General features: G+C 34.4%; 1 protein-coding gene and 1 long non-coding RNA gene across 2 annotated transcripts in view; both read left to right on the top strand.

Moving 5' to 3' along the window:
• Positions 1-19,057, top strand: part of LOC121408628 (serine/threonine-protein phosphatase with EF-hands pef-1-like) — a 77,323-nt gene that overhangs the window by 3,381 nt on the left and 54,885 nt on the right. Inside the window, exons 2-6 of the mRNA XM_041600160.1 lie at positions 62-139; positions 1,045-1,249; positions 13,096-13,243; positions 14,889-15,023; positions 15,381-15,521. Of these exons, the coding sequence (XP_041456094.1) occupies positions 69-139; positions 1,045-1,249; positions 13,096-13,243; positions 14,889-15,023; positions 15,381-15,521 (700 nt within the window). The 5' untranslated portion in view covers positions 62-68. The remainder of the gene's footprint in view (positions 1-61; positions 140-1,044; positions 1,250-13,095; positions 13,244-14,888; positions 15,024-15,380; positions 15,522-19,057) is intronic.
• LOC121408631 lies at positions 8,673-10,308 on the top strand. The gene is made up of 2 exons (XR_005969068.1): positions 8,673-8,853; positions 9,790-10,308. It is a non-coding gene; the product is annotated as an uncharacterized LOC121408631 (long non-coding RNA).

Here is a 19,057-nt window from a genome sequence, read left to right as displayed (position 1 = left end):
ATGGTGAACGAAATTAATGTTTTTTTTCTTCTGTTATTCTTTGAATCTGGTGATAATGCAGGACAAGGATGGGAGGAACGAGTGAAGATGAATGTATCTACAAAATCAAACTTCTTCATGTTGGCGACGCTAATGACAGTCAGTGTTTATACCGATGAGAAGGGTTTTCAAAATTGGTTAAAACTTAAACAACTACCTTCTTTGGCCTATGTGAAATTCTATTATTTCAAATTGCAAACGTAGTTTTTGTTATTATTATTTAGAGGGGGCCGGGGGGGATTGGGGGAGATGGATGATGAAAATAGTTTTGTGTAAACTTCATTGTGACCGTGACTCACTGATCTCTCCCCAGAGATCAGTTGCCGTGACTGCATGAGAATGGTGTCCATGAACTTGGTTCAAAGTTTTGTAGTCTATATAGCGATTTTTTTTTCAAAATCCGGATTAAAAAACAAATGAAATAACCCAAAAACATACGAAAGGGTGAATTTTAAGTATTGTTCTTATACATAATGTATAGTAGGGCCTATATATTGTCGATGTTAATTTCATTTCTTCCATATTGCAGTCTGAAAGGACATAGGACTACCAGCGTTTTATCTATCTATCTATCTATCAATCTATCTATCTATCTATCTATCTATAGATAGATAGATAGCTGTGTTATTGTTATAATATCAATATCGGGATCAGTATTTCATACTGTCTGCAACATTTCTGCAGTTCGTTTTATTAATAGTAGGATTCAATATACTCGATCATCCCGATGCTCATTATGATTACGAAGCACCACGAAAATGAAACGTTGGCATCTTATCACCAAGGAGTACACACTCCTTGGTATCGGTATTACCCATCACGTGAACATCAGACAACGGAGATAAACACCCAGGAAAACATACTCTACAATACTTGAAATAGATTTTTTTTCGACCCGCCCCACACACCGTCCTTCATTTCAACGACAGGGTCTACTCAAGGGAAATCCCCGCATATCGATTTAGTTCTTGCTTTGCTTTCGAATTTACACTACTACAGGCACAGCTCGGCACCGGAAATTATGATGGCACAGGAAGACGAACTGGAAGATGAATGTTGGGTGACAGTGGTTGTTTTGAACCGACATCAGAATGAGAAGAAATGTCTTCTCGTCAGAGACGATCAGGAGAAATGTGAGTGGTGGTTACCTCATGAGAAGCTGACTGTGGATTCGACAAGTTTTGTCAAAACTGCGGATGCGCTATTACAGGTAAGCCTCTGACCTGTTTTACTTTAGTCCCACTAGCATGATTTCGTGTACGTGTGTGGAAGCGTTCTTGGACCAGGGTCATATTTAAAATTGACTCGGCCTCATTGAGTTCCAACCCCGGGGGCGCGTTTCCGTTTTACACCTTGGCGAAGGCATTCTCCGCAAAAATAGCTAAAAAGCGACTAGTGAAGAGTCTACGTTTGTTTACATTATCAGCTGGGCGCGTGATGCAAAAGTCCGCACCGAAGAACAACAGAACATACTTGTTCAAATCATAGAGCTCTATGTTCAAATGCAGCTGTGTTCAGGTTCAACATGAATGTTTGCCTTGATCATTTGCCTTTGCCGAATTGCAGGTAATTTGCACCCGATGGACCTATTACAACGTAGTGGTATAGTTCAGTGGTAATTTGCCCCCTCACTATCATGGAAGAAGATGATATTCACCGTTGTATGACACTGCATTCTATGAGTAGGATGTAAAATAGACCTTCCGTATTAAAGTTTATTTTTTGAAAAAACAATCATAGCCTATAGGGTATACGTAAGACAATGTTTGTTGATCACTGCATTATTAATGTAAGATTAAGATTCATACAAGCTTGATGAATACAATATGTTCAAACAATTTATTCATATATTATCTATTCACTTGTTGGCAAGAAATTTTTATGTTATTTGTTTTTTTAAACTTTGTTTGATGTAAAGTACTGTATACTTTGTACCTTAATTTGACGATGGTATTTGGGGCCGTGTATTAGTGATAAAAGACATATAAAAACTCAATAAATAGAGTAAAATTCGCAGAGCAAAATGCTGGAAAATTGATCAAAATCGGATAACAAATAACGAAGTTATTGAATTCTAAAGATTTGCATCATTCCTGTGAAACAATTCTAGGCATGTCTTCATGAATATTCATTAGATGGGCTGATGATGTCATATTTTGCATTTTATTTCATGAAATTAGGTTTATTCAATTGTATTTTCTACCAAGAACTAAAACAATTGGATTGACAACTAAGTGCATTATTTATTTATTGCCGCAACTTATTTCATCATAATGGAGACAAATCATTTACAGATTTATGAAAAAATGAAAAAAATATAATTTCATGTATAATAACATAAGTAAAAGGAAAGTGGGGATGTGACATCATCAGCCCACCTTGATGATGTGCATATAACTGTTTTCACAAAATACAGTATTAATAAACTTTTAAAACTTGTCCGATTCTGATAAAATTGTCAGCATTATGCTCTGTGAATTTGACTCTATTTATTAAGATTTTCAGCCTGGACAGGAGTGAAGACGGACAGTCAACCTGTCCGAAACGTCGAGTCTCCCTACTACTCATCATCTCTACTCGCCGACTCAAGCCAGCATCTCCTCATCAGCTCTACTACTCAAGCTGTTCTCACTCAACATTCCTTCTGGTTTACAGTCCTTTTCAGGACTATTTTCAAGAAAGAATACTCTAATCTCAAATCTCCACTTTCTCGCCTATCCACTTCTTCTCTTCTATCCACTGTTTCTATAATACTCCACATGGTGTACCGTAAACCACATCAGAAATTGTACATGCCACCATGCAAACCTTCAAACAACATCCATCCTTCACTTTATTTATTTTTGTAATATTTTTATTTCTTCATTCTTTTTCTATCTTTCATCCATTCGTTCCTCTTTATATTTGTTTTTTTTTATTTATTCGTTTTATTTGTTCCTTTTTTTTCTTTCCTCCTTCCCTTAATTTTCTATTTTTCCTCCTCATTCTTTTTTTTCTGTTTTCTTTCTCTTATAATTTCTTTCATTTTATTTTGGGGTTTCTTTTTTTGCTCGTTCATTTGCTCTTTCTTTCATTCTTTTTATTCTGCTTTATGACACTAAATGTGTTCCTTCTTTCGACCTACTTTCTTCTTTATTCTTTATTTTTTTGCTCATTCTCATTTCGTTCGTTTTTTATTTACTCTTCTATTAATTTCTAAAAATCTTTTTCTTTATTCTTTCCATTAATCTTTCTTCGTTTTTTCATTCATTCTTCATTTTCCTGTCTTTTTATTTTCTCCTTCGTTTTCTTTCCTTTGAATTTACCTTTCTTTTTATCTTTATTTAGTTTTCAATTTTGCTTTAATTTTCCTTTCATGTTTTATCTTCTCTCTCTTATCTCTTTCTTTCTTTCTTTCTCTCCCTCTCTTTCTTTATTTCTTTGTTTAATTTTCCCCTTTTCTCTCTTCTTCACTTTACATATTTTTATTCCTTCCTTTTTTTACGTTCTTTCATTCGTTTTTTTCTAACCCTTTTTTGTTCTTTATTCCTTCATTTTATCCTTTTTAATCTTTTTAATTTGTCCTTTTTCGTTTTTTCCCTTTAAGTTTCTTTCCTTTTCCTTTATTTTTCCTTCAATTTTTTATTCCTCTTTTTATTATTGATTATCATTCTATTTATTCCTCCTTTTTCTTTCTTGTATTCTTTCCTTTTTATTTCTTTTGATTTTTTAAATTTTCTTTTAAGTTCTTTTTGCTTGCTTTCTTTCGTTTACCTTTTCTTTCTTTCATTGTTTTCTGCTTTGATCCTTTTATTTTTTAAATTTCTGCTTCATTCTGACCCTTTTCTGTCTTCTTACTTTATTTCTTCCTGTTTTATTCTTATTCGTACTGCTTTTTTTACCTTTTTTCTGTACTTTCTTTCTTTATTTTGTGCACGTGTCTCGAAATAATAATCAGTCATTGTGTATAAAATGCCTATTTCGCGCAATGCGCCAGAAACAGTGTACGCGCAGCACCCATGATAATCTCTTCACAAATAAGGAACGCTTCTATTGGTTAAAGGTCAAGTCCACCTCAGAAAAATGTTGATTTGAATCAATAGAGAAAAATCAGACAAGCACAATGCTGACAATTTCATCAAAATCGGATGTTAAATAAGAAAGTTATGACATTTCAAATTTTTGCTTATTTTCAACAAAATAGTTATATGAACGAGCCAGTTACATCCAAATGAGAGAGTCGATGATGTCACTCACTCACTATTTCTTTTGTTTTTTATTGTTTGAATTATACAATATTTCAATTTTTACGAATTTGACGATTAGGACCTCCTTGCCTGAAGCACAAAATGTTCAAATTCATAATGGAATTCCACGTGTTCAGGGAGGAATGAAACTTCATTTCACATGACAATAACAAGAAAATAAAAATATTTCATATAATAAAATACAAAAGAAATAGTGAGTGAGTGATGTCATCAGTTCCCTCATTTGGATGTAACTGGCTCGTTCATATAACTATTTTGTTGAAAATAAGCGAAACTTTAAAATGCCATAACTTTCTTATTTTACATCCGATTTTGATGAAATTTTCAGTGTTATGCTTGTTGATTTTTTCTCTTTTTATTCAAATCAAGTTTTTGTTTGGGTGGACTTGTCCTTTAAATTGCCAATATAAAGCACATTTTGATTGGTAATATCTTAAAAATGGGCGTGTTAAAGATAGGAAGGAGGCAGTCCTTACAGAGAATTGAGGGAGGGTAATTTTAATTAATGCAAACTTTCTGGGCTTGTGCAAGCCAAGGTGCAATTACATGCAGTCTTAAAATGTTATTCTTTAGTGTTATATGTTTAACATGGTTAGCCTATTTGGAATATTCTATCGAGAAATAGATGCGTGACCCCTGTGTACATACAATGTAGTCTAATAATGGGAATTTCAAAATATAGTAGCCAAAATACAGTGCGTATCAAAAAAAAGTTTACACTTAGAAAAAATCCTGTAAAATTATACATTTGTAATATCCTGAAGATATTTACGTGTACATTTTAACATTGGTACAAATCCATTTAAGCAAATGACGATATAACTGTCGAAAAATATTTCCGCTTGAGTGAGCACCGCTTAATTTTGAAAAGTTTGTGAAAAATGATTTGCGCAGAACTTTCAAATAGTTATGCGAATAAAAATAGACCTTAATCATGCAGAACATGCAGAATTTAGCTAGTAAAATTGATTTGAAGATATCTTTTACCTTTCTTAACCAGTTTCCTTGCCCAAAACACTTTGAAGAGTGCATTGCATTGCACCCCACCCCACTCCCCCACACACCGAGGCCATCGTGACGATATTTGCTTTACACTGAGTTGTGATTTACATGAAATGGCTAAAGCCTGATTTTCATTTCATTAATCATTGTCAAGCTTGGGAAAGTGTGGAGAAACAAGTATTAAATGAAAATGAAATGTAAACCCACTTTAGATGATAAAAACTTAGTGAAAAATGCTGGAGATGTTCAGATTCATAATATGTCCTCGGATCCAGCTGGCACAAACGGTAAAGTTTGTGCTTTCTAAGTGTTGAACTTTTAAGTTGGGTGGCAAAATTATTACAAAATGCTTGAATGTATCCGTTTTATTTCAATTGACTAAATGTGCAAGGGGAAGTGTATCACTGTATGAGAAATTTTTCGCAGGGTAAGTTTGATTTCGCCCTTTCCCCTTGACACAGCATGAAAACAAGTATTTCTGCGCAAACAGATTTCTGCGAGCTTTACAAAAATGGACAGTGCTCACTCAAGTGTAACATTCTGTGAAAACTTTTACTTTCATTGGATAGATGAGACCCAAACCCAAGATTATATGTATGTGAAAAAATTACCCACATGATGTATATTTTTGAATTCCCAGGGCTTTTTCAAAGTGTCAACTTTTTTTTGATACGCACTGTACAAGAAAATTTCGAGAGAGGAAAAAACTAAACAAACCAAAATTAAAAGACAAAAACAACACAAAACATATACAAATACACTATTTTATACATTTGTTTACTGTCTGTTATGCGCATATCTTGTAATCTGTTATGCAGAAAGAACTTAAAAATAAGAGAGTCTATGTGTCCTTAGAAAGACACACATGTTCTCTGGTGTGAGATTTCTGATGAAGCTAATACATCATTCGATATCTGCTGCCTCTTGGCAGTCTGTATCAACTAGTAGCATTGTTCTTTCTATGATATATTTGAGCGTTCATTTAGGAAATGCCTTTTTATTTCAGGCACTTCACAAACTTCACATAATCTAGATGGATGTATTTTGAATAGAGAAATAGGTTTTGGTTTAATCACTAGCATACCTAAGGGGGGGGCAGTCTTCCCCCCCCCTGACGAGTAACAACCCATGCAAGGGACGTATCCCTGCCCCCCCCCCACCTCCTGACGAGCTTGAAACTTGAATACCTCTTTTTTTTTTTTTTGCTTGTCAATTTTTTTTCTTGTACGAAATCCTACATTTGTGGTTGAAGACCTTTTTTTTGGCGGACAAATTCCCCCCCCCCCTGTGGAAAATTTTAGGTATGCCACTGGGTTTAATCCTGTATTATCCATTCTTAGACATGCAAAATTACTTCACTATTCTTGTGGTTCAAAGAACATTTAAAAGTTAATGCTATAGATGTTTTGATTCTTTTTAAGGGGGATAGTGTTTCCTCTCATCTACAGTGTATTTTGCCATGTTTGCATGTATCAAAATTTGATTATACTATTTGATTCTTTTTTGTTTAGTTTTTTGTGGATGTCGATTGTAGGGAGTATTAAAAGTACTTTCTGTGGCCTCTACAACTTCATTGCCATTGATGTTACAATACCCAGATAAAATTGGTGGTAATACTAAAACTCTTTGACCGAAAGGTTCCCGAGTATTTTGATTTACCGTACTTCAAATTGCCAACAATCTTTTAAGTCCTCAATCAAAGGGTGGTTTAGGATACTTTCAATGCGTTTTTCAAAATCACACTTAGCATTTCCCAAGTCTAAAGGTATCTCCCCAGCTCCACCTGTAATTGGAGAGAAGTTCCTTTTCTTGGTCCAGCACAGATTAGCAGCCTGGACTGATATTGGATCAAGTTCAGTATATTTTTACATTTGTTGTTGCGGAGTCATAAGCTTCGCAAGCGTAATCCATCAGTGACCGTATGATTGTTAGCTCATCAGGCCTGAAGGGCAAGATGAGCTTATGCCGTGGCGTGGCGTCCGTCGTCTGTCGTCCGTCCACAATTTCAAAATGCTACTTCTTCGCCATTTCAAGTCCGATTTCAATTCTGTTTGCTTTATTTGATAGCACTAGGTGGGGGATTCAAAACTTCTCCACAGAATTTTGAAATTCAATAAATATGCTAATTTATGCGCATTTTTCAAAATTCACCAAAAAATGCTTCTTTATTTGTTGACCGATTTTGAATTTTTTGCTTCCATCTGGTAGAGCTTCATGAGGTCCACGAAACTTTTACACAGAATTGTGAAATTTTGACTAGAACAATTCCAACTACAACTACATGAGGTTCGCCAAGGTTCTATACAGAGTTAAGAAATGTTGACTAGAAAGTTATTTATGCTTAATTTACATGAAATTTATTCATAGATCACAAAAAATGCTTCTATGTCAGTTTTTCATCAATTTCAACTCTATATCCTCAATTTATGTCACCAATATAATTCACTACAGTGTCAACTGGGCTGAAATTAAAATTTTGTTGCGAGATGCCAGATGAGCTCCACATCATTGATGTGCTAGTTCTACAGTATATACCTGGAGGGTTCTGCGCGCTGTTACAAAAGGGCTGTAAGCCTTACATTTTTTTGTTGCATCTCTGAACGATGATATCGATATGTGGCTTCCAAGTTCCATGTCAATCTCTTATCAAATAATACGCCTAGATATCTGTGCTCCTTTTGTGGAGCGAGGATTCAGAGTGATCATGAAATGTTCCTCTCTATTTGAACGTGAGAATAGCATGGGGCAGGTTATGTCATGAGAAATATGGGATGGGTTTTGTCATGAATTATATTCAATCCCCATGATGAAAACGTTTGTTTAGTTAAGCTTTTATCAAGGCTTTCCAATCAGAATTTTCGATATGCGAGTGACAAGTTCCGAACGCATGCACAATTAGCAATATAAAGAGAAGCACAACGTAGTGGCCCAAATCGCAATATACATGTATGGCGACTGGTAAAGACGTCTGTAAGGATGATGATGTCATTCAAGATGGCAGTTTATGATGACCAATGAAAGGATCAAGGATGACTATGTTTTGATCATCATTTGAAGGGAATTAGCAGTAACTGAGGTCTAAAGTATGAAATATATATACAATGCATTTCCTTGTCAAGTTGTATGTAATTTCTTTTTTGTAAATGTGATATTTTATGTACAAAAACAATCAAAAATCAGGTTTCCGCCAAATGTGAGAAATAACAATACTGCTAATACGTTGGCTTTGTGTACGGGCCTCCATTGACTTCAGTCTATCTATTGGTACGAGAAGCCAACGCAGTTCAGCGGAACAACCAAATACAGAGACTGAAGCTTTTGGTCTAGCCCTAATAAGGTCAACTTGTTATTCCAGCCTAGGCATAGGCTAGGTTCTTGTATTAACAGTCAGACCGCAGCTCGCGCGATAATGAGCATATTCACGAAGATTTATTCAGCGGCCCTCTAGCGGTCTCCGAAGGAAAACGTGCGATCAATTTGGCTTGATTTTCCCAGTGATTTGGAGGGGCTGAAGTTTTAGCTCTGTACTGGTCGCTAACTTCAGTTTACGTCAAAACGAATTGTGGTAAGTTATTCTCAAGGCCTTCATCTACATTTTGATATATAATTTTTCATATTTCGACATTTTCAACCTACCATTTTTACCTGTTTAATTGATGCTTATTTTAGTAATATTTTAACTACGATTTTGTAGTCGGAATTTCACTTTTGGTTCCTGACTTTGCTACATAACCAAATTGTTTCGATGGGGGTTTTTTATAAAGAAGAAAAGTCACTGTTCAAAATATGTCAGAACCAATTTGACGCAAACTCACCTTATATTTTTATTTTAGAGAAAATGATACCCTAAAAATCAAGAAATTTACGTTTTACCCGGAAGTAACCTTCGCGTTCACTCTACGATGGCGCGAAATAATGCTAAAATTGCGTTCGTCGCGGGTTGGTAGGATTTCGTCTTTGGTCCCATACGTTGAAACTTCTGTAATGATGACAGATGGCTCGCATTATTTATGTGACTGTGGACGGTGGACCTGTTTTTATTTGTAATTAAGACTTAATATAAACGAAGCTCAATAAGTAGATGTCTTCTAAAATTTATTTAATGATTATCAGGTTTCCGAATTCCATCAAGTTTTTATAGATTGAGATATTTCTTGATTTAGGCCTATGTTTAAAAAAGTTAACCTTTTTCTTAATAATTAGGCCTAGTCGAAGTTGAGTCCCATGATGATTTTTGCCACAGGCTGCGGTTAAGAATGAAATGATGATTATTTTAGACAGTCTACTCTATAGAAAATAAACAATTTAAAGTCAACTAAAAAGTTTGGTACTACCGTACTCAGTAGTATAAACCATTTTGTTCAAATAAAAAAAATGTGGCTGTCGCAGCGCAGACAGTACAGTACTACGTGTAAATAGTCTCTCTTTGTATCATACATGTACTTTGAATGATTATTTAGTAATTTAGACTATCTCTTTTTTTTGTCTCTTCTACACTCAGATCTGCACACTTGCTGACTCTGGTCCCTGCTCGCTACTTCATTCTGGGAGATGATCCATCATGTACTGGTCGGACTGATTTGGACAAAGCCATTTTTCGTTTGCAAATTTTGAAGTGATAATGATACAACAGAAAATTGATCTTTATCGATATTGGAAACAAGAAAATTCGAGCACAGTTTTGGAGAGGACTAAGAATACTGACTTTGACAGGAATACAGCTTGACAAAAATAAGAATACACAATTTAAAACCAAAGAACAGTTTTAATGTTACTAATGGTGCATTGCAAGAAACTTTCTACTCATTCACACATTCCAAAATCAAGGGTAAGTCCTTTGCTTAAACACAAACATGTAGTTGATTTGCAATTGAACATAAGTTTCTTGCAATGCCCCATAATTATATTTTGTTCTCAAGCAACTCTGTTAATGTTATCCAATGTGCTGAAGGTTAAGTGTTTATGTATGTTCACAATTTTTTTCTCAAAAGTTATAATATATTTGTCCTTTTAAACGGTATTCGAATGTGGTTACGCTTTGTTTTTGTTTTCCACAGTAATTATTGCATGTGTGAAGTGAACAGAAGGGAAATATTTGTTGCGAAGCACTGTGTGAATGTTGTGTGATCATGGAGCTATGGTGTGATGTTATTATGATTAATTCATCATTTTTGTTGTAAGACTGTAAACCTGGTGGATGTGAGGGAGTGGCCTGGATGAAAGGAAAGTGAACATGTGTCCAATTACTGATTTGCACACTTTAAGACAATTTTGTTCGTGGATAAATATTAATGTGCATTCCCTACATTCCATGTAAAGGAGAGGTCCACCCCAACAAAAAAGTAATTTGAATTTAAAGAAAGATAAAGTATTGCAGAAAATTTAATAAACATTATGATTCAAAATTTAAAAAATTATAATTTTGACATTTAGAAATTTGCCTAATTTCATTAAACAATTATATGCTCATCTTGGTCAAGGTGCAAATTACAGAACTGATTATGTCACACACACTCTAATTTCTTGTGTATTTTTTTGTTTGATACCTGTTCATGACATGTATGTTTTATTTTGATTTTCTCATTTTCTTTGACAAATTTTGAGAGATTTTAATTCCTCCATTAACATTTGTAGTTTCCATGAATGTAATCTATTGTGACTCGAAGAGTTTTTATAACAAATTTGCTAAAATTGATATAATAAAATGCAACCAAAAATTAGAAAGTAATGTGATGTGAATGACATAATCAACTCTATTTGCATACCATTGTCTTGTGTATATAACTGTTATGTGTTAAAAAAGGGAAATTTCTCTATTCAAAGAATTTTTTGTTGATGTGCACTTGACCTTTAACTCACTTCCCTTCCCACCTCTGCCCAAATAAGTGTAATCAAGAACCTGAAAATCAGAAGTGATTAAGTAGAAGATTTATTCATAGCTCCATGATTTAATAATGCAGCCCTAAATAGAAATTCACATGAAAGTAAAAAAAAAAGAGAATAAAGCTGGGTAGGAACGGGGAGGAATATGATTTAAAGAAAAAGCCAAAATATATTCCCCCTCCCCCCACGAAAAAAAAAACACTCCGTCGGTCGGTTTCGAACCAGGGTCCCTGCACACGTCAAACATAGTGCCTACGCAAGTCGCCACAGATCGCTTTCGTACCACTTCCGGGTTTTTAATGCTATATAAAATGTTGTAAGTCTGTGCGCCGCTGTTGACCAATCAGAACGCGTCGGCAATTGTACTGCAATTCCAATCATTTTGCGATGGACATTGCCGTGGTTTTTTGTGGTTCCTGACTTTGCTACATCATGAAATTTCATTATTTTTTTTTTAGTCGTAAAGAAGAATGTCTACGCTTTACATTGATTATAATATCAATTTGACGCAAGTGTGATTTCTATGCAAAAATACGCTCCGTTTATTCACACATATTTCTTGAAAAAAATCCTTTTTTCTAAGCTAAATATCGGTCTTCAAAATACGTCAAATGTGCATTTTATTCAAATGATCAGATATTTCAAAGCCTTATCTATAAAATAAGACCAATTTTGTGAGGAATAAACGATTCTAAGAGCAAAAAACACCGATCGGAAAGTTCGTCTTCACAGCTCATTACGTATGCATAACCACGGACGGCTATGCATACCGCTGAATAAAATAGAGCACTTTCGGACGGGCTGCGGACTGACTGTTAAGTATTTCCCTGTAGTACAGGTAGATCTAAATTTACAGAATAAAATTAAACTAAAACAAAATAGAAGACTGTATGGGCTCCTGTTCAGTACCAACTTGATTTTTTCAGATTCTTGCTTTAAATAATTTTAATTTGAGAAAAGTTTGAAAAATCGTTAAAGATGAGACTTAAACCTATGTCAATAGTCAGGACTCAGGACTGCAGTTGGCTTACTGATTGAACCACACCAATCAAGCTTACTGATGTGGCAGAAATTACTCTACATCATTAGGCCTACATTTTGTGTGCCTGTGAATATTCATGAGGCGTATTGACTAAATAAAAATTGTTATATTGTCATACCTCCATCACGTCAGTCCCAAATTAGAGCCCATATAGTCCTTCCCAACAGTAAAGGAGTTGTGTATTTATTAGGTGGTTGGCCATTAGATTTAAAAATTGTGTTATATTGTGGATGTACGCTGTACCATGCATTGTAACATTTTGAATCTAAATCCCAATTCAAACAATGAGGAAACTCTATTTGTTGTAGTGCAATATGATTGAAGGGAAATAATTTGGGCGGACTGGTGTAAAAAAAATATTGATATTGATCACATTCTAGACAGCATAATTTCCTACATGCATGTGCAGGCTCTTAATCTTATGTTCATACATGTACATCGGAGGCAATAGCCATATTACACTGTAATTACATAATTGCCATGTCGATTCAAAGGTTTATCTACATGTAGCTGTTTAAATGCTACACTTTCAAGTTGGTTTCCTCATGCCCGTAGGGTGAGTTATTGTCACAATTTTAGTAATACCCGTGCATAAATTATGACAGTGTGAATTATTTGCATTTTGCTTTGTAATTGTATAAAAGCTGTAAAGGAATGGGTTAAACCTTAAATTGTGATCATGAATGAGTTAATCTAGCCTGCTGTCATGTATAGCGGATCGCAGGAATTCTAAGGTGTCATTGATAACTGGTAAATTACACAGGACCATACTAATGTTGAAGTTGCTACCCACTCCTACGATTTCATCCATACAAATTTTAAATCCTTTACAGCCATCATTATACATTCTGTTTGAATTCTTTCAATCCCTTGTACATGTAGGACCTAAAGATTCTGGCCACATTGGAAAGCTTGTTGAAGGTCACATTCTCGTTGGTGAATAAACCAGACTTTCAAAGGGAGCAAAGAAAGAAAAGGGTCTTTGTTATAAGTCTTCTGGCTTCACTTGAAAATGCAGATAATGGACAAGGTATAGTATGTGCTCACTTGAATTTAGTTCTAGCATAAACCATTGATGTCACAATTATTTCATCATCATCATCACCATCATCATCATCACCATCATCACCACCACCACCGTCACCATCATCATCATCATCATCATTATTATTATTATTATTATTACTTATCATTTGTACTGCGCTTTTCCCATTAGGCCCAAAGCGCTTACAATGAATAAGATGTACTATTTTAAAAACTACAAAGTATTAAAGAGATGAGTTTTCAATGACTTTTTGAAGATTGCTAATGATGGAGACTGTCTAATTATTAGTGGCAGGTTGTTCCAGGATTTTGAAGCCGACACCGTAAAAGTTCTGTCACCAGCTAATGTACGAGTTAATGAATATGTGAGACGAAGGTGATCACTGGCCGATCTAAGAGCTCTGGTTGGTCTATACAGATTCAAGCAGCTACTTAAATACTGTGGAGCCTGTTTATTCAGTGTTTTGTAGACAATCACGAGTAATTTGAACGTAATTCTCTGTTTAAAAGGAAGCCAGTGAAGAGAATTAAAGAGTGGTTGGGAAGGATGATCCCGGGAAACCTGTAGAATTAATCGTGCCGCCCAATTTTGTAGTCGTTGAACACGGACTAATTGATTAGAGGGAATCGCAGAAAGGAGCCCATTGCAATAATCAATACGAGACAGAACCAATGAACGAACAGCATTGTGACAGGCAGACTGGTCAATAAACCTTCTGATTCTAAAAATCATCAGCAACATTCAGCATCATTATCCTCATCATCATCATAACATCATTATCATCATCATTATCATCATCATCATCATCATCACCATCAATTCATCATCATTGTTCAAAGTTAGATCATCATACACATGATCATGATAATGATAATATTGACCGTCATCATTATCATCACAGGCTTTGAATTTCATTATTTTCAGGGCAAGGCCATTTTTCCACTGGGCACATAATTTCTGTACAGCACAAGTTTGAAAAATTCAAAAGGGCACAAAAATATATCCAATGGGAATGGGATGAGCATAAGGTGGTTTCAGACTGCCTCGAAGTTCGTCAGTTCTAGGTAATCTCTGATCGGGAAATTTACCCCGATCAGGAAATACCAGGTATTTTGGTAATGTGAAAGCAAACTACGCGTAATTTCCCCGAAAGAAAATACCTGCTAAATTGTACATGTAGGTACTTGGCGAAATTACGAGAACTTTCGCGGGGATTTTTCCAAGGTCGCAGGTATTTTGGCAATGTGAAAGAAATTTACGGGAACTTTTAGCCCAGCGTGTCGTTGGGCGTGGGTGCAGTGAGTGGCTGCTGGGCTAGTGATTTTGAATCTCGCGCTTTGCCTGGTTATCAGAGCATACTGCGCATGCTCGTGACTTCAGGAACATATCCCGAAGGGTATGTTTCGGGGCGGTGTGAATGCAGGAATAATTAAAGGGTATTTTTTAGCCTAAAAAAGTTCTCGTAATTGAACGGGGATTCTTATGATCGAGGCGGTTTGAAACCACCTATTGAGATCAATCTACAGGACATCCAAGGCCATGGCCTTGGTAGTCTTGGTTGAATTAAGACCCTGTGTCATCACCATTGTCCATCGGCATCAACTTTATTGAATAATGATTATCATTACAGCTGCTCCACAGTCTCCTCCCGATGATGCTCCATGTGGGCAGAGGTGGGTGACCTTAGAGGAAGTGAAAAGCTTGGCAATGTCTGGTGACCTCCAAGGAAGAGAACCCGTTGAACTCATGGAGGCCATTGAGAAAGGTGAGGAAGTTACTCAGCCTGTTCAGTGAAGATTCAGTGGGGTAATAAAATGATGTGGGGGGTGTTGTGGTTTAGTATTATGCCCCTCGTCTTTCAATCTCAGGGACGTTGGTTTGATTCCCAGCCACGGCATGTTTTCCTTCATTAAGAAATTTACCCACATTGTGCCACATTCATGTATAATGAGTTTACACTTGGATTATTTTACAATGATATTGTACCCAAATCAAAGAATTTGAAAGCTTCCTATGGTTATTTTCATTTCCTTACTTTGAATTCCTCTGTAACTACAAGTATTGAAGGAAGTAGTTCTGATGAAAATGAAAATGTCTCAAAGCAATATTTCATTTTTTTCAGGAAAGGAATATCCATTGTCATTGCTCAATGAAAGGAGCTTACTTCAGCTTTCTTATAGTAGAGAGAGTGGTACACATCAACATTCTGGGACAATGTCTGCATTCAAGCACATGTTAGAAGCTGTCAAGTTTGGCCCAGAAGGTGAGTCTATACCAGTCTCAAGTTTATAATAAAATATTTTCAAGAATATTCATTATTGTACAATGCTTACTTAAAGGTGTTCTCCATGCTGAAAATAATATAATTTGTACAGATAACGAAAAATCAAACCAAAAAATAATAAAAATTTGATCAAAATCTGAGGAATAACAAAATTATGGCATTTTAAAGATTTGCATCATTCTAGATTAACAGTTCTAGGTATGTCTTCATGAATATTCAATGAGAAAACTGATTATTATACATCCCCACTTGATTTCATGTAACAACATGAGGTAAAGGAAAATGGGGATAAGACATCATCAGCCCACCTAATGAATATTCATGATGTGCATATAATTATTTTCACAATATATTGCCAAACTCCAAAATTCAACATCTTTGCTATTTGTTATCAGGTTTTGATGAAATTTTCAGCATTCTGCTTTGTGAATTTTATTCTATTTATTAAGATTTACAAATTTTGTTTAGCCTGTAGTACCCCTTTAATGTAGCATGTTCCATTGCACCAACATTGTTGGTTTCCTCATTTACATGTACATATCACCTACTTTGTGCATAGAACTATATGAAATTAAGTGAAATTTTGAAATAACTTTATTTCACATCTGTAAAAAAAAATAAATCAAAATTAACATTCACGTTTTTATACATGTATGTAGAGTTAAGTAAGGGTAAGTCCACCCCAACAAAAGATGGATGAATATATAAAAACCAAGCAAGCATAATGATGAAAATTTCATTGAAATTAGATGGAAAGTAACGAAGTTATGACAAATCAAAGTTTTGCTAATTTCATGAAACACTTTTCTAAGCACAACAATGGTGATATATGCAAAAGAGACCCTCAATATTGTCACACACTCTTTCTTTTGTATTTTATTGTATGAAATATAGAGTATTTTAATTTTTGCAGCTTTAAGAATAAGGAGCATCTTCTTTGTTTCTTGATATATTGCAACATTGGAAATTCCACATATCTGAGAACTCAAATAGGAATCAAACCATATTCACATGTAAAATATTGAAGATATTTCAATTTATTTTCATAAAAGAAAAATGCAAAATAAATAGTGAGCGGGTAACATCACTGGCTCCATGTTTTGTGAAATTAATGAAATTTTGAAATACATTGTACCATAGATGTTGTACTTTGCATGAAATTTTGATGAAATTTTCAGCAGGTGATGTGCCAGTTTCATTTTTGTGTTTTTGTTATACAAATCAAATTTTTTTGTTGAGGCAGACTTATCCTTTAAAGGACAAGTCCACCCCAACAAAAAGTTGATTTGAATAAAAATAGAAAATTCCAACAAGCATAACACTGAAAATTTCATCAAAATCGGATGTAAAATAAGAAAGTTATGACATTTGCTTAATTTCACAAAACAGTTATATGCAGATCCTGGTCGGTAAGTAAATGAGGAGACTGATGACATCATCCACTCACTATTTCTTTTGTATTTTATTGTATGAATCATGAATTATTCTAATTTTCTGATTGTCAAATGAAACAATGATTAATTCCTCCCTGAACATGTGGAATTTGCATTGTATAATACTGTATGGTTCAGTCAATTTGGTCCTAATTGTCATATATGTAAAAAATGAAATATTGTGTAATCCAAAAATAGGCCTAAAAACAAAAGAAATAGTGAGTGAAGGACATCATCGACTGTCTCATTTGCATGTCACTGAATTATACATATCACTGTTTTGTGAAAAATAAGCGAAAATTCAAAATGTCATAACTTTCATATTTTACATCTGATTTTGATGAAATTTTCAGCGTTACGCTATTTTGATTTTTCTCTATTCAAATCAACATATTTCTGGAGTGTATCTGACCTTTAAGGATGTACTTCTCCAATTAGGGATATAATTTTTCCTGTTTTCTTCTGCAAAGTTTAAAGGTTTGGGTGACCATTTATACAATAAACAAAGATTTCATAATACAACAGTTTACTAGTGTTTATTTACCCAATAGCTACATATGAAATTGTTGCATTAAAGTGCAGAATGTCTGTTCAAGGACTCAGACTATGAGAAAAATAGAAATTTGTTATGGAGTTGAAGACTTGAAGTACTGAAATTAATGAAAAACAAGAACAACTACACAAATTTAAACTAGAAAATCAGCTCACTCATATTGAAGTCTCTATACAAGCACTGTAAGTGCTAAATTAGCACTTCATTGTTTACAGTGTACTCTGTATATATCATACCATATTGATAGACTCTTCATGCATAACTCTTCACACATCAATTGCTACCTCTATAGAGCTTATAGGTTTAATTATCGTAGTTATCATTGAGTGTTGCTCAGTTTCAAGTATATTTTGTTCACTTTGAAAGGATTGGAAGTATGTATACACATTCATAATGTTTAATATTTACCAATTTCATAATTGCAATCTTTTGAAGTCGCATCAATTTTTTGGGAATAATGTTTTTATAATCATTATGATTCCCTCTTACCATTTGATGTTTCTTTGATCAAATGATTAATTATATCGTAAGCACCAGTATAATAATACAGTGTAATTAATGATGGCTGTTGAATCATGATGCATACACGTACACACTAGGCTGAACCATTTGTTATAATAATGATTTAGTTTAACAATCTTTTAATCATTTCTGCATTTTGATAGTTTGAGAAGACAGGCTGATGAATTGAAACTTTGTTTTTACATTTATGTACCATTTTAAGTTGCATAAATGTTCCGTGTGTATGGGATGTGATGATTTATTTCAAGAAAAGATTAAGATTTCTCTTGAAAGCAAATATTTGATATTTATATTGTAAAATTTTGTAAAAATAATGTACATGTACATGTTTGTGCACTGTACACCTGAAAATAATGTATGGGTATTGCAATACATCAAGTGTCACTGACAAGTCTTAGGTTGCATGATCAAGGTCAAATGTCATTTATTGTCAATGAACATAGTATTGTATCATTATATGGATGGTGTTTTTTGTGAATAATTATTTTATAGTAGTTTTCAAAGTCAGCTTTGCTGCTGTATCGAATTGCATGATGCAGGTGAGACTGCCAGAGGCGCTCCACTTGTTCAGGATATGCAGCTCTTACTATTATTAACATTTATTAACAGTGCTTTGTCCCTGTGTTTGGATATGATATTGCACATGAGGCCTGTTTTATGTTACTATGACAACCAATGACAACTTTTAATCATTTTCATGAAAGTTAATTGATTTTTCTTTAATACGTAAACAGTGTTGTGTGTAATTCCATCCTATTTATAGCACTCAAGGTAATTTCAGTTGCCTATTAAATTGAAATATTGGTTTTTTTTTTCACAGGTGATATGTTTTTTTTAATAAGTTTTTTTTAAACCGAAGATGGGTGGAATGGATTCAAGCAAACTACAATTTTGGTAGGCCCTTTAAATGAATGAACACAGTGGCCCGTATTCTGAGGTCGGATTTAATACAAAATCTGGTCTAAAGTTGTGGTTTAACTGTGGATAGCCAATTGTGACATAAAGTT

Source organism: Lytechinus variegatus, chromosome 2 (genome assembly GCF_018143015.1).
Source record: "Lytechinus variegatus isolate NC3 chromosome 2, Lvar_3.0, whole genome shotgun sequence".
NCBI lineage: Eukaryota > Metazoa > Echinodermata > Echinoidea > Temnopleuroida > Toxopneustidae > Lytechinus > Lytechinus variegatus.
Note: the sequence above shows the minus strand (reverse complement) of the source record. Positions and strands in the feature narration are given on the sequence as shown.